Source organism: Hemicordylus capensis, chromosome 4, assembly GCF_027244095.1.
Source record: "Hemicordylus capensis ecotype Gifberg chromosome 4, rHemCap1.1.pri, whole genome shotgun sequence".
Classification (NCBI taxonomy): Eukaryota; Metazoa; Chordata; class Lepidosauria; order Squamata; family Cordylidae; genus Hemicordylus; species Hemicordylus capensis.
In genome coordinates this window covers 66,060,959-66,084,873 of record NC_069660.1, presented here as the reverse complement: position 1 = coordinate 66,084,873, position 23,915 = coordinate 66,060,959, and the positions used below count along the sequence as shown (strand labels likewise).

The following is a 23,915-nucleotide window of genomic DNA, read 5'->3' as shown; positions in this document are numbered from 1 at the left end:
CCAGGCTTTTGACCAGTGTCAGGTATTGGGAATTTGGGACTCCCTTGCTGCTGCAGTTTCACTGCTTTCAAATCCATTTCTGATCCTAATTCAAAGAGAAGGTATGAGCTTACAAACTCTTAATGGCCCAAGGACAGTCTTCTCCAATACAAACCTGTTTGCCCTTCCTGATCTTCTGAAAAATAACTTCACATTCCACCAGCTTTTGAGTTCTGTCTGGTTGGAATGCAAGAAAGAGAGTTTTCTGTAGCTAAGCCTAGATTTTGGGACTCCCAGCTAAAGGAGAGCCCATCTTGCCCTCTGCCTCCCTAAGTGTCTTCCATTGCTGTCCAAAGACCTTTCTGTTTTTGCTGGCATTTAGCCAAGGAGTTGGTTTTAACTAGTGTTGGTTCAAAAGTGTTCCCCCACTCCTTGCTGCCCAATTAGTAGGTGGCAAAAATTAGAAGCATTTTCAGCCAATTTTTACCTGAAGCTTTCGTGGGTGAGGTTAGGTGGCAGTGTGTGTGTCTTTAACTCCCTGCCCAAGTAATACTGTGTCTGCAATACACTAAAGCCCCGCCCATGTAATACTGTGTCTCTGCAAGTATGGCAACAGTGCTAAGCATGCTAGAAGTGTTGCTGGTGGCCAGCTCCTACCAGCCACTGTTTTTTAACCTGAAAAGCATCAAGGAATAATGCATCATCCCAAGATGATGTGTCATTCCCTGGTGCATTCTGGGTTTTAAAAAGTGGTAGTGGCCAGCAGGAGCCAGCTGGCAATAATGCCTCCTGTTGCTACTTGCATAGATGTCACATTAAAGGGAAATTAATTAAAAATATGTATTGCCACTGCTGCTGCCACTACCACAAGCAGTAACTATCTCCCCCAGAACCTTTGACATAAATGTCCTCTCCCCCCGCCCAACACGTTCACCAAAACAAATTTTGGTGAAATGGTTCAGCCTATCACAAGTTTAACCTCCTGGAGATATTTTGAATTCTAGCTATTTGCTGCTCTTCTCTCTCTAATAGTTTTGTGTTTGTGTTTTATCATTGTTCTGATTTGTGATTTACATTGTAAGCTGTCTTGAGAATAATTCTTTTGGAAAGGCAAGTAGAAATATTCTAAATAACCAAAATATGCCCTCTTTCTTTTATCGTGAGCAGTTACTTAAGTTTAACTAATGTATTTTTACGTACTGTATATAAGTCCTGTGTGGATGTCTCCCCTTGCTGCCCACCAGCCACTCAACAACTGCACCAAAGGTGCTGGACCATGATCACCAGCTCCAACCCCAATGTCACCTCTCAAACCGTGCTCCCACCCATGATGTCTGGTGTGTTCAAGGGGGATGCTTCCACATAAGAAGCCCCTTTCACACATTTGGCCAAACATACATATGTGGGGGATGCAGGATTGTGAACACACCTTGTTCTCTGGATTTTCTGTGGTGTTCAGTCTGAAGGCTTGTTTACATGTGCATACGTATTGCTTAATTACTGGACATTTGATGAACAACCACCTCTACGATATTTCTGTGTGAGTTTGTGAGGAATGTGGTTCTCTGGAGGGGGAACTACTGTTTGATTGTTTGTGTGGCTAACCAAGACCAGCATCAAATCAGTATGGATTGTGCAGTTTGCATGAATGGCTTTGTATTCTCCCACTTGTGCCCTATAGCACTCAAGTAGGAGTATGGGAAGCTGCCATCTATGATGTCCCCTTAGCATTTCACATAGGACTAAGGGGATGCGTCCTTTGAAGTATTGGACGTATGAGATGCTTTGAGAGGTCTGAAATCAATTAACTGATAGGGTCACCACCTTTTCTGCACTATGTTCATAATTCCTATATATCTTAATATATTCACTTAAACCATTTTCAGCTTACAAAAAGCAGCAATGGAAGCATGCATAGATGTGAACTGCTTCTGAGATAAACTAGAGTTTCTTCGTCGGAGATGAATGCTTACTTCAGCCAGATGCTACGAGCATTTGGCTGGCTTTGTACACAGCCCATTTCATTTTATTAAAACTGTTTGTTTAATTTGGATGTAATTGGAGCTAAGTTGAGTGTTTATTGGATTTGCCAGTTTGAAGAATGGTGGCCAATTGTGTCTAAATTATTGTGAGCCTGCATTATTGTGAACAGCATGCCTGCATTCACCACCCCCTGCTCTCCTCCCTTTTCTTCAAATTAACCTTCTTTTGGTTTCTTTTGTATTGCAGAGCAAAGAAGTTGGGCAGCAGCTCCAGGAAGACTTGATGAAGGTCCTGAATGAACTCTACACGGTAAATCAAGTTGCGCCCTGGCTTCTTTTCAGAAAGTACGAAAGAAATGTTTGACTTTCCCCTGTCTGCTGCAGAAACAACCATCATGCGTTAGAAGTGATGAATGATTGCAGACTGTTCTGAAACAGCGTGTATTAGCTAGCCTGATTTTATATACTGTAAATTTCATTTTTGCTTTGTTTTTTATTCTCTGGCTGCATCTCTATTGCCTTTCCTCCTGTTTGATTAACTTTCACGTTGGCTACAGATAGTAGTGAATCATTGAGATTGTGCATGGTACTATAACGAAAGCTCTGAGATCAGCTTTGGCTGCAAGCAGACATACACAATTGGTCCCATTCATTCCATGCTTAGGAATGCAGTGTGCACAAACTTTGTCATGCAATAAATTTTCCTCCAAATTATCATTTATAGTAGGTGCTTGTATATCCTTTATTTTTTTAGGTTTGGCTTTATATAAGGCTGGGTGGCAGCAGGTTTGGATTTCTAATGATATCTAATATTAGTATTTATTACAAGCCAACATGCAACATCAGCTATAGCTCTATACCTGGCCCCCAGGGTGAAAATGAGATTCTGCTGAGATGCAGTCTTCTGTCAATTCATTTCAAATGAGGCTGTCCAAAGTAGACTGGGAATATGATGTGCCTATGCACAAAATATGTATGTGAATAAAATATGCTAGCACAAGCCCAGTAAAACTCATTGTCACTATATTCCATGTCACTATATGAAGTATTTTATTCCTGTACCATAGAACTGTAGTAGAGCGTGCACAGATTCCACCACCCACCAACCCCCGAAAAAGAAGAAAGCCCCATAGATTAATTTGTTAACTTTGTATTTACCAAACTTGTAAAAACCATTGCACTGATTGTAACCTAGATCTGAGATTTACATAGCCAGAATTAAAAAATACTACAGAAGGTGATCCCCTTGCTTATCACAACAAATAATCCCACTAGTAATGCAAATTAGACAAAATGAAACCATGGGTATATGTTTCCATCTTTAAGTACTTTATACACTCTCTCAGTGTACAGGCAAACCTTGCTATTCTCAGTTCTGTCATCCACAGTTCCGTGTATCCACTGTTGGGCACTTGATATCTGACCTGGGTATACGCAGAACAAAAAGAGTTAATTTCCATGTATCCGCGGTTTCAGGGTGGCCGGAATTAACCCCCAAAGCCATTTCTCACCACCATTTAAAGGAAAGGAGCCATTTTGTGGCTCGTATGTTGAGGAAAGAAATTGTGATTTTTCCATGGAAAAATTGAGAATTTGGGACTTTTGAAGGGCATGGAGCATGGTATGAGACTTTAAATTATATTCCATGAATTTAGCTGAATTTTGCATTCTCCCCGAACTTATCCCCCCAAGTCCCATTGCCTCAATGCCTCATTATCTGTAGTTCTGTTTAATAATGATAAATATTATTGTTGTTATTATTATTAAGCTATTTTCACACAGTCTACTAGTCTGACTGGATTTGGTACTTTAATTATCGGGCCCTTTCCAAGGGTCTAGGACAGGGCTGCTCAACTTCGGCCCTCCTGCAGATGTTGGCCTACAATTCCCATAATCCCTGGCTATTGGCCACTGTGGCTGGGAATTGTGGGAGTTGTAGTTCAAAAACAGCTGGGGGGCCTAAGTTGAGCAGGCCTGGTCTAGGATAACTAAAGAAAAATTAAAGATAGTGTCGTAGTATTCATGCTGTCCTGAGTAGTGTAGCCTTCTGTAGCTGATGTGTTGTAATTTTATCGATGCCCAAGGTGTCAAGATGGTGTTCAAGTTCTTTTGGTATTGCACCAAGGGCACCAACAACTATTGGCACCATTATTGTTTTCTTTTTCCAGAGCCGCTCAATTTCAGTCTGAAGGTCCTTGTATTTAGTTATTTTCTCCAATTGTTTTTCGTCAACTCGTCTATCTCCTGGGATTGCAATATCAATTATTAGAACCCGATTCTTCTCAATGACTGTCAGATCCGGCGTATTATGTGCTAAATGCCTATCCATTTGTATTCTAAAATCCCAAAGGATTTTTGCCTCCTCATTTTATGTGACCTTCTCAATTGGATGATTCCACCAATTCTTGCTTGCTGGCCATTTGTAATTCTTGCAAAAGTTCCAGTGGATCATCACAGCAACTTTATTGTGTCTTTCCTTATAATCAGTCTGCACGTTTTTCTTACAACATACAAGGTGCTCAACCGTCTCATCCGCTTCCTTGCATAACCAACACTTACTGTCTTTCTGGGTCTTATCAATTTTTGCTTTTATAACATTTGTTCGTAGCGATTGTTCCTGGGCTGCAAAAATGACACCTTCTGTTTCTTTCTTCAGTGTCCCCTTCTTTAACCACTGCCATGTTGTGCTATTGTTGTTGTTATTATTATTATTGCTATTTTACATTTATATCCCACGCTTCCTCCAAGGAGCTCAGAGTGGTGCACTACATACTTAAGTTTCTCTTTCACCCAGCTAGTCACCGTGCGAGTCACCCAGCTAGTATCATGGCTGAATGGGGATTTGAACTCAGGTCTCCCCAGTCCTAGTCCACCACTCTAACCACTACACCATGCTGGCTCATTGTTGACTTTCGATTGTATGTCATTAAAGAACTGACTGTGCAATGGTTTGTTGTGCCATTTTTTTGTCAGTTCCTCATTGGCTGTTTTTTGTATTCGTCCTTTGATTCTTTTATTTTCAACAGTCCTGTCTTACTCACTTCCTGTAGCATTTCTTCTTGGCTTTCATTAATGTATTCCGCCAATGCTCATTTTTCTTCTTCAACAGACTGTCTGACTTACAACATTCCATGTCCACCTTCATTTCTTGGCAGGTGCAGCCTATCAACAATGCTTCTTGGGTGCAGGGCATGAGTGATGGTCATTATTTTCCTGGTTTTCCAATCCAGCACATCCAATTCTGCTTGTGTCCAATCAACAATACCTGCTGTATATCGGATTATAGGAAGTGCCCATGTGTTGATTGCTTTGATAGTGTTATTACCATTAAATTTGGACTTCAGTGTCTGTCTTACTTGCCTGATATATTTCTTACTAACTTTGGTCTTCACTTCAACATGCTTGATCTTGTCATTTTGGAGAATGCCCAAATACTTATAACTTTCCCCAGGTGACAGACTCTTTATGTTGTTTCCGTCTGGCATCTCAATTCCTACACTAGTTGTCATTTTCCCTCGATTTATTGCCAGTATAGCACAGTTGTCCCGTCCAAACTCCATTGCGATATCACGGCTATAAATTCTAACCGTATTGAGTTGAGTAATGACTCAATTTCAGATGGTGAATTAGATCATCCATGTAAAGAAGATGGGAAAACTTAACTGATGTTTTTGAAGTTTGGTATCCATGGTTTGTTTTGTTCAAGATAATGGATAGCGGAATTAGGGAGATTACAAAAAGTAAAGCTGACAATTAGTCTCCTTGAAATATTTCTCTCCGGATGTTAACTTCTCCCACTTCTCCGTTTACTAGCAAATGAGTCTTGCATGTGTTCATTGCCTTTTTTAACAAAGTTTTTAATGTTATCATTCACTCCAGTCTTATCCAGGCATTTTAAAATCCAGTTATGTGGTAATGAGTCAAATGCTTTCTTATAGTCAATCCAAGCTACATTTGGATTCGTTTTCCTTTGTTTACAATTTTCCAAAACCATTTTGTCAATAAGAAGCTGATCTTTTGTGCCTCTTGTTTTCAGATGGTTTCCCTTCTGTTCCATTGGTAACAAACTGTTCCTTTCTAGGTGGTCTTGCACGGCATCTGCTACAATTGCTGTCATGAGCTTGAACGTTGTTGGAAGGCCTATAGTTACTTGGTACTGCACCTTTTTCATAGTCTTTCAGAAGAAGACAAGTCTTGCCAGTTGTCATCCATTCATCAAGTTCTCCACCTTCCAGTATATCATTCAATTGCTTGGCTAATCTTTTATGTAAGCTCGTCAGATGTTTGAGCCAAAAGCCATGTACTTCATCTATTCCCGGTGCTGTCCAATTCCTCAGTTTTCAACCAGTTGGGGTGTTATTATCAAGTCATCCATTTTGATTCCATCCAATTTCCCCTTAACTTTTTTTATCCATTCTGCATTCTTGTTGTAATCAACAGGGTTGTTCCAAATGTTTCTCCAAAACCCGAGTAGCTGTTCCCTGTCCGGTTGCACAATGTTATCTGACTTGTCTCCATTAACATTCTGATAAAACCGATGTTGATTTGAACAGAAAAGGAAATTTTGTTGGTTTTGCAGTACATGAGCATCATCATCATCATTATTTTACATTTCATATCCCGTTCTTCCTCCAAGGAACCCAGAGCGGTGTACTACATACTTAGGTTTCTCCTCACAACAACCCTGTGAAGTAGGTTAGGCTGAGAGAGAAGTGACTGGCCCAGAGTCACCTAGCTAGTTTCATGGCTGAATGGGGATTTGAACTCGGGTCTACCTGGGCCTAGTCTAGCACTCTAGCCTGCTGGCTCTCCATATCATATCAGCTGATCTTCTTCACGATTGCTGTAATTTGCTGTTTCACAATTTCGAGGGCTTCTTTGATCTTCCTGGTATCCAAGTGGTATTTCTTTACTAAGTATTCCCTGATCTTTTCATTCTTAAGCTTTTTATCTTTCATCTCCTTCAGTTTGCTGACATCTGCCCTTAACTTACTGATCTTACTTTCCAATCTAACCTTCCATTTTGGTTTTTCCTTTTGTTGTATCTTTGGCTTGTTAGGTTTGTATCTAAGCTCTTGTGTGATCACTGCTGCTGCACTGTATATGAGCTGGTTTGTTTCCTGTAATGTCTCCGTCTTAATCTCGACTATAGCTTTGTTCAGGTCATTTAATGCTTGTGCCAGATTTTTTTTGGACACCAGCTTCAGTGCAGGCAGTGTTTTATGACATTTTCTTACTTTCATATGTTCAGCAATTTTTCCTTTCAGTTCTTTTTTCATCTCAGTTATCTGATGATCTTGAGAATTTGGCACAATCAACAGAGGTGTTTCACTTCTTTCTTCATATAACATTTTCAGCTATGCCTTGTTGCTCTACCACTGTTCCTTCAGGATCTGCTGGAGAATTTCTTGATGGTTCATGGTCAATATCCTCACTGTGGATATTTTGCTGGAGTTCATCCAAATTCCACATCAGTAAAGACTTTCTTTCACATTATAAATCTAACTAATTGTTCCTAATCCCATAACCATGATGAGAACAAGGAAAACAAATTCTATACCGGATTGGTCATTGCCCGGGTCAACAAGGGCTGCACTGAGTGCTAGAGTACCTGGGCACTTGTTGAAAAATGGGTTACAGGACTCAGGATCTTCAGCTGAGCAACCAGGGCTGGAGACTGTAGAGCTAGTGGAAGAACAAACTCAACGTCAAAAGTATACAGTCACAGAAAATCAAGAATTTATGATTTGTTACTTTAAATCGAACCCATCGAAACATGGATTCCAGAAAATAATGTATGAAATTTGGGGACAAAAACATCCGGACTCAGAAATTACGGAATTTAAATTAGCAGATCAACATTTATTTATTTCTTTATTTATTATTCGTATTATTATTATTAACAACAACAACAACTTTATTTGATGGCCACCCCATAACAAATTGTTCTCTGGGCGGCTCACAATAGATGATTAAAATGTACAATAAAAAACACATAACACATTAAATCATAATAGACAAAAAGATGAAAAGAAAATATGCAATACAATACAAAGCAGTTTAAAAAATCATTTTAAAATTAGTTTAAAAAACAGATCAAATCTGAAAATCAGAATTTAAAAGGCCTGGGTGAACAAAAAGGTCTTTACCTCGCATCTAAAAGAACAAAGTGATGAAGCCAGGCGAACCTCACTAGGGGAGTCTATTCCATAAATGGGGTGCAACCGCCGAAAAGGCCCTCTCCCTGATAGCCAGCCAGCCACCTGCCTCACCTCATTTGGCAGGCGCACCTGGAGGAGGGCCTCCAAATAAGATCTTAAGGTTCGGGTTGGGACATATGGGGTTAGGCACTCTCTCAGGTAACCCAGTCCCAAGCCATTTACAACTACAACAACAACAACTATTTATATACCGCTTTTCAACAAAATTTTCCAAAGGGGTTTACATAGAGAAATAATAAATAAATAAGATGGATCCCTTTCCCCAAAGGACTCACAATCTAAAAGAAATGTAAGATAGACACTAGCAACAGTAACTGGAAGTACTGTGCTGGGGGTGGATAGGGCCAGTTAATCTCCCCCTGCTAAATAAAGAGAATCGCCACGTTAAAAAGGTGCCTCTTTGCCCAGTTAGCAGCGGTTTAGGGCTTTAAAGCTTAAAACCAGCACTTGAATTGGGCCTGGAAACAGACTGGGAACCAGCAGCTGACAGAGCACTGGTGTAATATGATCACAACGTCCAGTCCCAGTTAATAATCTTGCAGGCCTGTTTTGTACCAGCTGCAGTTTCCAGACCATTTTCAAAGGCAGCCTCCTATACCATGCATTGCAGTAATCTAAGCAAGAGGTTGCCAAAGCATGAATAATTGTGGCCAAGCTCTCTGTCAGAGTTGGGAAATTCTTCTGTGGACAAGCGGCATGCTCTGTGCATCATGGAGAAGAAGCTCTGGGTCAGGAGGGTGGATGAGAATTCTCAGCTATGGGAATGGCAGTTGTTGTGGGGTGTGCACTGTGACATGGCGAATGAGGATATTGGTAGCAGCACACCAAGCTGCTTCGAATAACACAAGGACTTGGGCTTCTTCTATACAGACAGCAGTAGTTGCTTAGCAGAAGCTGCAGGCTGCCTAGCAGAGAGATATATCAAGGAATGAAAGCCTACGGCAAACATGAGTGCCTTCATGGTCCCTTTCTTTATACTGTGACTAGGTTGAATAATATTAACCATATTATCAATGGTTCATATGCTGGTACATCAACTCTTGTCTCACATGCTGTCATCTTTTAGCCTAACACCACATGGTGAGGTCATCATAGCTGAGACAATATTTGAGCCAGGAACCTGTAGTTCATTCTCTTAGCTGTTATGCTGCCTTTCCGTTATTGTGTTCTGTCTTTCTGCTCAGCAGTCTAGCTAGTACAAGCTCCAAGGAAGAAGCACAGCTTGGAGAGGAAGAATAAACATGTTCATAAAAGTTCACATGCAGCTCTGGGATGTTTCTTCTTGCACAGTGGAATGTGATAGGTTTTGTGTTGATTAAATCTGTCTTCTCAGCAACTGTGACCAAATTTCTTCTATTTTAGAAATGGAGCCCTGCAAATGTTTTCTTTGGGGGCTATTGCTCAAAATGCCATGCTGCTCTTAGATTTTGCCTAGTCAACGAGGATTGTTGCAATGCCAAAGTCATTGCCCACATCCCGTACAAAATGATGCTTCAGGAATGCTCTTGAGACCAAAGAATATTGACCCTGGCACAGAGCTGGCATTATTAATCACTAAAGTCTAGGTACAGATTGATGTTGCTAAACCGATATGAATCAGCAAATCACACAGGGACAGAGGTTATGTCTTATTATAGCCGAGTGTTTGGACTTGGCTTTTTAAAAAGTTGCAGAGTTCAGAGCCTTAGCTACTTGGTGTGGTGCAGTGGAATTTTTAGTACTTTTTAAAATTCCAGCTGCAGATGTTTGGCATTTTGAATACTAGGCTGATGTGGCGACATAGCAGCAGTGCTCTGCAGGAGACTGGAGGGTGTGTTCTGCTTGTGGTTTTTAATCTCACTTCTTGGAAAATGAGGAATAGTTAGCCTTACTAAATCCACAAGCATGTACATATAGGAAAAAGAATTTACACTGGTTTGCAGCAACTCAATTGGGTTATAATGATTGCTATGCATCAGTGTTATGCCATTTGTAAGGAATTTTTAGGACTGTTTGGTTTTGTGGTGTTTCTTCAGTTGTGGATAGTGGCTGCTAAATGTCTCACTTGGGCCACTGTGACTGTCTGGTATTAGCATTATTTTGAGAGAGAGTCTGACTGGGACTTGTATGGTTTCTAGGTGGAGCCTATGGAACTACTGTACTCTACGAATGGAAAATAACCCCTAAATGATTGGATAAATATCTCTAGGCCATAGGTCTTACAGAATTTGACCAGGCTGCCTCAGTTTTCAGTTTCTGTTTTTCCTTCTTTGATTATATGTGGGTGAAGGCTTCTGTTGTACTGGAAGAATGTCTTTCTGTTCTGTCACTTCCTCAGTTGCATTTTAAGTGTATCTTTAAGCATCTTAATGTTTGTTTAAGCATTAAGATAAGGTAATCTTTGGGGGGATGTATGGAGTCACCTGAGCCATCTAATGGCACAGTGGGCAAATGCTTGATTAGCAAGCCAGAGGTTGCCGGTTCGAATCCCCGCTGGCTGGTATGTTTCCCAGACTGTGGGAAGCACCTATATCAGGCAGCAGCGATATAGGAAGATGCTGAAAGGCATCATCTCATGCTGCACGGGAGATGACAATGGTAAACCCCTCCTGTATTCTACCAAAGACAACCACAGGGCTCTGGTCGCTGGGAGTCAACATTGACTCTATGGCACACTACCTTTACCTTCATGGAGTCACCTAAAATTTGTCTTATGCTGTTATCTGAAGAGGTCATTCACAATTTCAAGGACTGTGTATATCCATGTTCCATGTCATAGGGCAGGTCTCTCCTCATGTACAGCACATGTCTCTTCTGACAAAATCCTGTGCATATGGAGAGTGGGTTTTTGGAGCACATCCGTACAGGTCTAGATGTTCCAAGATCACTCTTGGGGATGCTGCACTTATGTACAGTGTCTCCAGCTTGTGTAACATCTGCCTAGGGCTAGTACTGCATCACCTACTTGATGCTCACAAATAATTTCATTCATAAATCTGCCTTTCTTCATTTATAGCTTAGCAACAGATGTTGATGGGGGTTTTTTTTAATGGAGTTATTGGAAAGCTGATGCAGCTGCCTCTTCAGACTGAGAGTTCAGCAATTATCAGTCTGAGAATAGGGGTCATAATTCTAATTTGCTTGTATTCAGCTTCACAACAAATAAGCCTCACTTTGAAGTCTTCTCAGAGTCCTTGACCATTTTTCGAGGATTACTCCAGGTGCTGCTGAGAATGAAGAAGAAATTGTTGACCTCCAGTATATTCATTTGGCTGACTCTGTTTGTAGCAGTCACATATCTGTTCCTGATCCTCATGTAATTTATATGATCCTTGACCATGATACCAACCCTAGCACGCAGCTGTGAGTCAACAGTGGCTCTATTGCCAGACATGGAGGCAGCCAGTAAGGCATCCTCAACAGCCTGAAGCCATTTAAAACTGAGATCTTACTTGTTTCTCTTGCCCTGTGCCAGCTCTCCTTCCCCTAAAGGGCCAAGAGGTGAATTAATTCTCTGCCCTGCCTACAGCTTCTATTCTAAATGCCTCCTTTTTAATCTATTCATACTTGAGAGCTCCAAGCTGGTATGTCAATTATTCAAAAATCCTTGCTTCAATACTGACTGGGTATGCTTTTTTAACAGCAACTTATTTCTGTAACCAAGAAGCATTGCTTAATGAGTAAAGGGGAGAGAGAGAGAGAGAGCGAGAGAGCATATATCCCACTTAAGAAAAATTATAGTCAAGTTCAAACTGAGGTGAAACAAGCCTCAATGGCTTGGTGCCTGAAAACCGAAAGAACTTGAGGCAGGAGTTTGGCCTGTGTCAGGATTTCAAGGTTGGAACAGACATCTGCTCTTTGCTCAGCATGTTTACAGGCCAGTAGTTACTAGATATCTAAGGTACTTCTGGGACTCAATGACAATAACATCTGAGAACCTCAGAACCGTTTTTGCTTTTTGTGTGTTTCAATTTGTTTTGGGACCACTTTGTGCAGAATCCATAGAAAGGCAGAGTGAAAGTTTTCTTCAAAGAACTTTAAACTTTAATGCATTTGTCAGAGCTGCAACCCCTCTTCTTTCATTCTGTTAGAAATATATATAAAATATATGTGTTATATTTAACTCATTTTAGGAAGTGAGGAGCTGCCAAGAAGCAAAAAGTTGCATATGCATGTGGCAGGGGATCAAGAGTTGAGATTCTAGTCAGTGGTTCTTAAATTTTACCATACAGTACTTAGCCCTCCTAAAAAAAGGAATCAACTAGTGTGCCCAAATGAGAGTAAGGAGAGTGAACAGAGCAGATTGTTTATCTGTCAGCTCATTTGTCTGAAAAATGTTGGGCTAGCAGATTGCAAGAAAACAGAAACTAGTTGATGTTGGTCCAGAACACCATTTTTTAAGTATCTGAGGAAGAGGATCTAATGAAATGCTGCCTCACAGTGGGATGAGGTGATTGGAAAAGTTGGTCTTGCCCTTGTTTACACCTCACCTAGTCAATAAAAAGACCTTTTTGTAGAGGTCATAGGTTTCTCTCTCTGAGGACTAGAAAGCAAATAAGTCGTTACATGCTGTTCCTTTGTTGTTCTAACCCAAAATCCATATTAAGCAATGTGTTCTCAGATTCCAGATGGATTGCTGCTGATCCCTCCTTGCTATTTTCTTTTGGCTCTTTTTATAACTTTGTGATAATAGGCTGAATAACTTTATGTGAATTAAACCTATTGGAATGTTTTGGAATCTGTCGCCTGCAGATGTGTGAGGTCTTTGCACAAAACATATTAAAATAATATGTGTTTGGATCAGCAGAACTGCTTCCCCCAACTGCAGTTCTGCTGATCCAAAGAGTTAAGCGTTACTTACCACCTTGTAAGTAAACATACAAGTCTATCAGGCTTGTATGTTTACATGTGTGAATATAGTTTTTGGTTTAGTTTATACCCCAACCTTTTGCACAGAAGTGCATTCACAGCAGCTTACATTCAAAATGGTGACACACATACTTTAATATAAACCAGCTGTTTGTTTGTTTATTTGACATACTTATATACCACCCAAAACTCTCATCTCTGGGTGGTTTACAGTAAAACAGCATGAATTAAAACATTAAACTAATTAAAACATTAAATTTAAAACAATGTTAAAATCTATACATTGAATTTAAAAGCTTGTGTGAACAAGCGTGTCTTCATCATCTTTAAAAGTTATCAGAGATATGGAGGTTATTTCAACAGGGCGGGCATTCAAAAACCTCGGGACAGCAATGGAGAAGGCTCGTCCATGAGTAGCCACCAAATGAGTTGGTGGCAGCTTCATACAGACCTCTCAAGATTATCGCAGTAGGCAGCAGGGCTCATTACAAAGAAGGCCTTTTTAAAAATACCCTGCACCTAAGATGTTTAGGACTTCATAGGTTGTTGTAACCAGCACTTTGCATTTTGCCTGGAAACATATTGGTAGCCAGCCACCTAATGGCGCAACGGGGAAATGCTTGACTAACAGAAGGTTGCCAGTTTGAATCCCCGCTGGTAATATACAGCAGCGATATAGGTAGATGCTGAAAGGCATCATCTCATACTGTGCAGGAGGAGGCAATGGTAAATCTCTCCTGTATTCTACCTAAAGAAAACTATAGGGCTCTGTAGGCGCCAGGAGTCAAAATCGATTTGACAGCACACTTTACCTTTTCAGTTCTCTAACATAGGTGTAAAGTGGCCTCTTCGAGATGACCCAGAGACCAACTTGGCTGCTGCATTTTGCACCAATTGTAGTTTCTATGACTGTACAGAGGCAGCCCCACATAGTGCATCACAGTAATCCAGTCTGGAGGCTACCAGCGTATGCACTACTGTTCTGAAGTCGTTTATGTCAAGTAACTGATGCAGCTGACGTATCGGTCGAAACTGTTAGAAAGTACCTCTGGCCGCTGCCTCAACCTGAGTCACTAAGGAAAGATCTGGATCCAGAAGCATTCCAGGCTGTGTACCTGTTCCTTCTGGGGCAGTGCAACCCCATCCAGGACTGGCAGATCGAAGCTGTCTTCTGAGTTCTGAGCCCACACAATAAGTACCTCTTCTTATTTGGATTCAGTCTCAGTTTGTTATCCCTCATCCAGCCCAGCACTGCCTCCAGGTGGGCATTTAGCGAGATTATGCCTTTTCCCGATGTTGACATGGAGAAATAGATTTGGGTGTCATCAGCATACTGATAACACCCTGCACCAAATCTCCTGATGATCTCTCCCAGCGATTTCATGTAGATGTTGAAAAACACTGGAGACAGTATGAAGCCTTGTGAGACTCCAAACAAAGTTCTTATTCTGAAGAGCAACAGTCTGCAAGCAAGGCCAATCTACAGTACTTGAGAGGTAGGAGTGGAACTACTGCAAAGCAGTGCCTCCCACTCCCAATCCCCTTGATTCTCCAGAAGGATATCGTGGTCTATGGTATTGAAAGCTCTTGAAAGATCCAAAAGGACTGACAGAGTCTCACTCCCTCTGTCAATTCCTAATAGGAGATCATGCATCATGACAACCAAGGCAGTCTCCACCCCAAAGTAGTCATGAGCCCTGCCTGTACCCACTAGTTGGAGTCTGGCTAGGATGAGGCTGAGCCAGCACTGGGCTTGGCTCCCTGTCCTGAAGAAGCAGGACCCATGCCAGATCCAGTCCCCAGTCTCAGTGATGATAGCCTGTGGGAACTCCAGAGGCTAGCTCTGAGGAGACAGGACCAGAACCCAGTCTGGTCTCAGCAACCAACACCAGACTGGAGCTGGTAGGAGCACCAGAGATAGAGCCCTGTAACAGTGCCCGAGGAGCCCAGCTCTCCCCTGGACATCCTCAGAGCCTGAGCTGCCAGAAGAACAAGCCCCTCCTCCTTCATCGCCCCACCAATATCCATGTATCAATGCTGGCAGCAGACAAGGCAGGAACAACAGGAGCGGAGGAGTGCCAGGCTTCAAGGCAAGTGGCTGCATTAGATGCTCTCTCAGCAGGGAGGCGGAGCCTACAGCCTAGCAGAAGTAGACTGGGCTCAGTATTTCAGGGCTCAGTCTGCCTCTGCCTGCTGTTGGATCAGCATGTCCCATAGCTCTGTCCATGAAGCTGCCCAAACTGCCTGGACTTCACCTCACTGCCTTACCTGACCATCAGACCCAGAGGACCCTGCAGTATGGTATGGGACAAGACAATAGCCCCCAAAACCAGTTTGAAATGGATCTAGATAATGTGTTTCATCCAAAACTGTCTAGAGCAGAGAGGCCACCACTTTCTCAATTACTTTGCCCAACCATGGAAGCTTGGAGATGGGCTTATAATTGCTTAACTCTGCAGTCCAATGTAGACTTCTTCAAAAGAGGTCTTCTGCCTCTTTTGAGGCATTCTGCCCTCCCTCAGAGAACCACTAACAGTGTCTGTTACATTCTCTCCAACAATCTCTCTACTGGAGAAAATAAGCCATGTAGGACAAGGGTCAAGAGAACACGTGGTAGGCCACATCTCTCCAAGCAGCTTGTCCACGTCCTCAGGAGTCGCATACTGAAACTGATCCAAGCTCACCATTTAAGAGGATCGCTCCACTATAGATTCTGTGATGTGTGGGGCCTTATCATGAGGGATTTTATCCACAAAAAGCTCATTTAAAATATCACAATGGGTAACTGATGGTCCCAAATTCCGATTCAGGGAAGGAAGGGCATGTACTAGTCCTCTTACAACCCTGGATGTGTGGGCAGAAAAGAATCATTTCTTTGCAGCACGTATTGCCAGAGCATAGGTCTTCAAATGTGTTCTATGTTGTAATCTTGTCGGATTCGAGCCAAGTCTTTCTCCACTTGCCCTCCAGTCTTCTACCTTGCTGCTTCAGCTTCCATAATTCTTCGGAGTACCATGAACCAATTTTGAAGAGAGGATGCTTAGAAGCTGTCATGTCTACTGCCCTGTTGAGTTTGCTGTTCCAGTTCTCCACCAGGGCATCAGCAGAATCACTGGCAGAACCAATACTAAATCCGTCCAAAGCTTCTTGTTGGATCCAGTAACTTTCTCGGGTGGACCATCCTAATAGGTCCCTCACCCCTGTAGAAGTGGGATGTATTTGTAAGTACAACCTTAACCAAATGGTGGTCTGTCCATGACAGTGGGGAAATCTCAGGAGTCCCCACCCAAGGAACACCACCCAGATCAGAGTAAAAGACCAAATTGAGTGTGTGACCAGCAATATGCATCAGTTCTGATACCATTTATTTACTTACTTACTTACTTACTTACTTTATTTATTTATTTATTGTATTTTTTTTTGAAATTTTATGCTTTCCAAAAGGCTCAGGGTGGTTTACATTAAAACACCATTAAAAGCAATTAACAATTAAAACAAAAATTACAAAACTACATAAAATAATAATTAACATCATAAATCACCAATTAAATAGCCAAAACAATTTAAAAACAAGTTTTAAAAAGCTAAGAAAGCTTGGTTGAAGAGATGTGTTTTCAGAAGTTTCTTTAAAATTGCCAGAGATGGGGAGGATCGTATCTCAGCAGGGAACGCATTCCACAATCTCGGGGCAGTGACAGAGAAGGCCCGTCTCTGTGTAGCCACCAAACGAGTTGTCAGCAACTGGAGATGGACCTCCTCAAATGACTTCAGTGGGCGGTGGGACACATAGCAAAGAAGACGTTCTCTTAAATACCCAGGGCCTAAGCCATTTAGGGCTTTGTAAGTTATAACTAGCACTTTGTATTTTGCCTGGAAACCTATTGGCAGCCAGTGTAGCTCCATCAACAGAGGAGTAATGTGATCTCTCCGAGACGACCCGGAGACCAACCTGGCTGCTGCATTCTTGGAACAGGCCCATAGTTGTCATGGCCACTATGAACTCCTGAGCCGCTCCAGACAATTTGGCCCCGAAGTGAACATTGAAGTCCCCCACCACAATAAGCCTGGGATACTCCAATGCCAGCCCTGAGACCAAATCCGTCAGCTCAGTTAGGGACTCCATTGGGCAGCGTGGTGATCAGTACACCAAAAGAAGTCACAATCTATCCCTGGTCCCCAAACTTAAATATACACATTCAATATGGTCAGACATTTTGACAGGGATCCTGGTAAGGGAGATGTTATTCTTATAGACCACAGCCACTCCACCTTCCCACCCATGCCCTTCCACCTGCTCCTCAGAGTACCCTGGAGGAAGAACAAAGGGAAGATACAAGAAGCAAACACCTTTCCCTTCATTATAACTCCTTGTTACAGTGCCCCCTCTGACCTTACAGCAGATTACATGTGTATGTTACAATTAACCCTCGTCTGGATTTTGGGGTGGATTTCCACCCCCAGGGCAGTTTGTAAACATTGCACAACATCATTACTATCATATAGCGCATCTGTTAAGGCATCATACTTGGGTTCCAGTTTCCCAGTTTTGTGGAGCTTGAGCCAAAATGAGAGAGAGCCTTAACTCTGAACTTAAACTGGCAGGGGTTTTTTTTTACTATCTAATACAGGGGTGTCAAACTTAATTGGGTGAGGGGTCAGATTTGATTCCAGTACACCTCGGGGGTGGTGGTGTACACAGCGTACCAACAAAAAAGATCATATATATTTACTAATTTCTTAAGCATATTATATTATTTTTATTAATAAGAAAAATAGTAATAATAATATATAATAAAAAATAGGAATAATAAATATGTCAAAAAGTAACATAAACCAAAATGGAAATAAAATTACACAATAAAACTTAATTAAATAATAACATAAAAAGAAATATATACGAATATGTATTGACAGATTTTTTAAAGGAAATAAAATAATAGTTAATAATTACAATTAACTATTAAATAGTGTTAATAGTTTGTTTTTTACGCAGCCATGGTACTTGACCTGATCATAAGCTGTGACATAGTGGGAAGGGGTGTAGCCCTTTCACCTCCTGCACTTATTCTTCAGCTTGGGCCACCCCAACTACTACTTGTAAGGAGAACCAGCGGGCGGGGGGAGCATGACAGCAAAAGGGAGGAGGAAGGAACCAGCCAAGCTGCTCAGCAAGTGAGCCATTGTGGAGGCTGCAGCTTTGGCACTTTTGGTGCATGGTGGGGATGGCAGAGAAGACAGGGGTCACAGTGGTGGTGACTGCAGGGCTGGCGAGGGGGGAGATGGGATGCCGTTGTGAAGGCCTGCAGCTTCAGCACCTTTTGTGCGCAGTGTGGATGGCAGGGAGAAGACAGGATGTGGCAGTGGCTTTAGGGCTGGCGAGGGGGGAGACAGGGGACATGTTGGTGGCAGTGGCAGCAACAGGGCCTGGATAATGGCTGCTTCTCGGCTACAGCAGTGCTGGTACTGATCTGATTCCTGTCCCCTGCTCAGGGGCCAGACCATGGATCTCCACAGGCTGAGAGTTTGACATCTCTAATCTTATATGTTCTAAGCTGTAACTGTTGCATATCTCAACAACAGATAGGCTCATACAAGAGGAAGCAGTTCTTGATATACCTTGATCCCAGGCTGTTTGTCTGTTCTGTCCGGGCAATAAGCTAGACCTTATTGTTGATAATTGTCTGTTGCAGGTAATGAAGACCTACCACATGTATAATGCTGACAGCATCAGTGCTCAAAGCAAGCTGAAGGAGGCGGAAAAGCAGGAGGAAAAGCAGATTGGCAAGTCTGTGAAGCAAGAGGACAAGCAAACCCCACGCTCCCCTGATTCAGCCTCCAGTGTAAAGTTTGAAGAAAAACATGTCCGACGAAGCTCAGTCAAGAAGATTGAAAAAATGAAAGAGAAGGTGGGTGAATAGCATAGCAGGGTTAATTGCTGAGTAGCTTTCCTCATCCTCCATACTACCTGCTGAAGCTTTTTCCCCCATAAATGGAACTCACAATGCAGTATGCATACAAAGTTTTAAGGGAGTAGTACTAAGTAATTGGAAAATGTCAGAACATTAACCTGACCAAATCGCTCATGATTTAGGATCTGGGAATTGTCCAGATATGAACGGGCTTCTTCAGGATTTCATTGGATGGTCTTGGAAATGAAACAAGACATTTCCCCCCAAATAGTATATAACTTGGTTTCTCATCCAAGTCAATAAGAAGCTCAAAAATGCAGTTTTCTAGCAAAATGGGGGAGAAATGTCTCTCTTGCTTAGTGAAGAGGCTAGTTTTAATACAGTGCACCCTGGAAAATGGAGTGGGAGGAGATCACCCTGCATTGGGGACCCTCTGATCCTGGGATATCTTTTGTGAGGGCTTGATTTTCCTCCTCCTCCCCTGGTTTTCCAGGGTTACAGCCCTTCAAAAGTAACTTCAGAGCCAAGCGTTGGAATCTCCATTCATGTGTTAAGCCGAATTTGAGAATAATTCAGGGGCTTGTACAGTTTGCTTCTCCTAAGAGGTGGGCTATAGTCAGCCCCTAAAACTTGTTTCTGAGCCTGGCTTGGGGTGATCTCCCAGGCATCTCTGGAGTTGACTGTCATACTTTCAGTATGTCAATCCACTTTATATATGGTGGAGTGGGGAAATCAGGTGTGACAAAAGGGATGTCTTTGCTGTAGCTACTAATGGCATTTCTCTCTCTTTTTTCTTACTCCCTAGCAAACCAGCAGATAGGTGACTTTTTGTGGATTCTCTTACTTGAATGGAACAGACTCGCAATATATAAGCTGAGAATTTGATGTGTTTATGTTTGGGCATACACAACTGATTTAAATAAAAGAAAACTATAGGTATAAGAGCATATGGATACAGGCTATCTTTTAAGAAGTTTGGGTAGGAAATTGGAGAGCAGTTCCAGTTAGTGCAAGTGTTGAATTTTGAGGCAGATTTTCTGAGGGAGATTTGCACTGTTGCTTTGAATCTAATAGATTTATCTCTTGAGATTGAGTGTTCCCCTTGCTCATTTCTTCTGAAGCTTCATAGATGGTTACAACTGGAGTCTAGAATATCGGGTATAACATCCCTGTGTTAGAGGGCTAAGAGAGCTTCTCTGTCTCCCGCTCTTTTGAAGAGGGCTTAGGGCCAAGCAACATATGAAGTTCAAGGTGCTATGCCCTGAATGGCATAGTTTTCCTTTAGTTCATAGCAACTTGGTAGGGCCTCCGCAGATCGGAACCACAGCATTGGAGAGGTTAATCCTACCCCTACCATGGTCCTGATCCAGCTGCTGTTTACTTTGGAGTAAGTGGGAGCTTCCATTGAAACTACTGAGAACTTTATTTCCTCCAGGATAAATATCCAGATTGGGGGCCTTTCAGATAAAACCTAAATGCTCTACTTATGTGATCCACAAGGGAGGAGTGGCTGATATCTGGCCAGGGAACTGGGTTATTTCTTAGAACCTTGCTATCAAACAGGGATTTACAATTAATTCCTTGATGCCTGCTACTCCTGCTAATCTTTGGTACCAGCATCAGAGCTAAGTAATACCCTGCATGGTTTTTCAGGGTGTGCCAGTCCAGAACTGCAAGCAGAATTATGAGAATAAGTCAGAATAATCTTGCTGTATGGATACTACCAGTTGGCCATCCTCAGGCTGTGTTATCTTCATGGATCATCTAGATTGTGTTCAAACCCAACAGTTCTATTATTTATAAATCTTATGATGCATTGTTTATTTGAAAAAATCAAACCCTTTTGTTTTCTTTTCAGCGCCAAGCAAAATACACAGAAAATAAACTAAAGGCTATTAAGGCACGGAATGAATACCTGCTGGCTCTGGAGGCCACGAATGCGTCTGTGTTCAAGTATTACATCCATGACCTGTCTGATCTCATTGATGTAAGTGCATTCTTGTTTGGGTATCTGTCTTAAATGTTGCTGGGTACCCCAGTAGTACTTTCTCCTTTAACCCAGTCTTTGTGGAATGGCAGAATTGTCTTCTAGGTACCTGTGTTCTGAGTAGCTTTCAGCCAATTTTGTGAGGGCAACAGTGCTAGGACAACAACCTTTGAGCACTAAACTGATTAAATAAAATGCTAACTGAACAAATTACAACATTTTAATTCTGAATTTGAAGTAAGCAGGCTCATAGCTAATCCAGTAGCTAATTTGGGGGATGCTGGAAAAGATGTGAGTTTTTAGAGCTTTGTTAACAAAAACATTGCTGTGTTGGTATCCTCCTCCAGGACTGATGCATTAACTGTATTGAACTGCTTCCTCGAGCAGGGTCAGGGATTGCTTCTGGACACTATTACACTATTGCGTTTCTCTGTTTCTTGATGGCAAGCTGTAATAGTGTACTGTAATCAAGGTTAAAAATAGTCATCAGGGAGCCTTGAGGGTAAGCGGCTGAGGGAGAGTGAAAACAGGGGCCTACAAACAAATTAATTCCTCATCTTTTGTCTGCTCTCCACTGTTTGTTATTCAGCCAGTCATAAAGTCAAAGAGGTCACATTCACGTCTGCAGAGTTAAAGTATTTATTGGAGACCTTTGCTAGTCTCTGTACTTTGAATTGTAAGCCTATTCATACTGGATACCTGCTTTGTCTAGGAGTTGGTGATGCTGCAATAGTAAAAGGTGATGCTGTATCAAATACTTCATACTTCCCACTGCTTTTATATGCTGACTCATCAGATGATGAGTCAAAGGAGCTGTGAGAGACATTTAACCAATATGTTTTGCAGTGTGCCTGAAAAACCCACAAAAATCAAACCATTTCATTTATCTGAATAGACTAGAGGTCATTCATTACAGTTGGATAATTGATTAAATTGTAGTCCTGTTTTCTTAATGTTACATTGGTGTAGGAATGCATAAGAAACAAACCATAAATGGACTTGGGTAACTAAGAGCCAGTCCAGAAAAAACATATGGTGTAGCCCACCCCGCCCCGGGACTTGTCATTTCAGAATATAGGTGTTTTGATGCTCCTCATATCAAAAGCTCCCTGTCTATAAAACATTTTGTGTCGGGGGGCGAAATCCCTAGACTAGACTTCTTCCTGACATCCTTAGCTTCCACAAGCAAAGAGCGTACTTACATGGGAGAAAATGCAAACATGTGATTATCCCATCTGCATTCTGAAATTGCATGATGCCCTGAGGGCTCTACCTTTGCTCTTTCTGACCATGCAAATTGACACTAAGTTTGGATAAGGTCAGCTTTGGGGGTGGTAAATGGTGTTGCTACTGCTTTTTGTTTGCTTAAGCTTGTATATGTCAGCAGTGCACTAGGGTATGTACAAAATAATCCCAACCGATATGGAGAGCACCACTTCCTCTAGAGCCTGCTTTAAGCAGGGTGAATCTAGGATGACTGCAGGAGGAGAGTCTAGTATGTATGTATGTATTTATTTATTTAAAATATTTATACTCCTTCCCTCCAGTGCACTACTGCTCGGAGCGACTCAGAACAATTAGATACAAGATACAATAAAAGTAATAAAATTAACTAAATTTTAAAAAGTCGTCAGATTAAAAACCACAATCATTATTAGGTTCAAATTAAAGGTTATTTTAAAAGCTAAAAATGGGGGGGGGGAGCTAAAGAACCTACCAGATATAACTGTGTACTTTCTCTTTCGTAGATGTGCACAAACCGGTTCGGAGGCCATGTTGGAGGCCTCCGAACCAGTTCGGAACTGGACCGGTCCGGCACTGAGGGGGGGTCTACCTTTAAGGGCGGGGGGGTAGTACTTACCCCTCCCGCCGCTCTTACCCCTCCGGCACTGCATTTCGGATTGAAGTTTTGGGGGTGGCAGCATTCCTCCCTGCCGCCCCTGCCCCCGTCATTGCCCGGAAGTCACGTAAATATGAGCATGCATGCGCCCGTTGCGGCGCGCACCTGTCGCCGCCATGCGCGCACACGCCGCATACGTCACGACATATCCTACCCTCAATCCTAAATGCAGCGCCGGAGGGGGAAGAGTGGCGGGAGGGATAAGTACTACCCCCCCCCCCGCCCTTAAAGGTAGACCCCCCTCAGGCCTGACTGCACCGCAGTGGTTCCGTGCACACCGCTGAGAAGGAGTAAGTAATGTGTGACTCAGATTGTTTAAGAAAGGCTCTGTTAAACCGGATGTTGTGGGGAAACCTGAAGGAGACAAGGGAAATGGCTTAATGAATAAATAGGAGGCTATTCCAATCATTTCCTAAAGCACAGAGATGGGAGTGGGAGACAAAGGTGACCAACAAGAGGCACGTTTAGTGCAGCAAGAGTAAAGACTTTACAGAGAGTGATGGGGAGGGCTTAAGAATAGAGCCTAGGATGTTAAAGTCATGAAGCCAAAGTAAAGAAAAGGAGTGATGTGATCATAGCAAAATGCCATGAAATACTTTAAACATCCCAGCCATCCATGTAAATGTATATTTTCTGTTTTCACTTCTTGTGCAATTAGACTTTACTATGTTTCCCTGAAGTGCATGATGTACAGAATCTTGTTAAAGCACACTTGGATTTCCTTAATAAATCCTTCACTCTTCATTAAACATAGAAAGGTGATCTGTAGGAGTTAAGAGATAAGCAACACAGTTTATCCAGATTACAGGGAGGCTCTTCTTCCCTGGAGCCCGCAGACGGCTCTGCTGGCACAGCTGTTGAGCAATGTGCAAGAGCATTAATTTAAGCAGTGTATCACTTTTTATTATTTTTGAGTGCGATGAGAGTGCATGATTGGCCTTCAGCCTGTCAGGTGCCTAGACTGGTCTAGAAACCTGAAAGGCTGAAGTCAACTCATGCAAACTGGTTCTCTCATAGCACTCAATAATAATAAGTGATATATAGTTAAAACTAATGCTTTTGCCTGGCAACAACATTAACTTTCCTGCA

At 42.1% G+C, this 23,915-nt stretch overlaps 1 protein-coding gene across 6 annotated transcripts in view; it reads left to right on the top strand.

The window, feature by feature from the left end:
* The window catches only part of SRGAP2 (SLIT-ROBO Rho GTPase activating protein 2), a 320,834-nt gene that overhangs the window by 194,234 nt on the left and 102,685 nt on the right, over positions 1-23,915 (top strand). For all 6 annotated transcript variants that reach the window (XM_053245714.1, XM_053245710.1, XM_053245711.1 and 3 more), the window contains 3 exons: positions 2,209-2,271; positions 18,721-18,936; positions 20,798-20,926. In XM_053245714.1, coding sequence (XP_053101689.1) covers positions 2,209-2,271; positions 18,721-18,936; positions 20,798-20,926 — 408 coding nt within the window. The remainder of the gene's footprint in view (positions 1-2,208; positions 2,272-18,720; positions 18,937-20,797; positions 20,927-23,915) is intronic.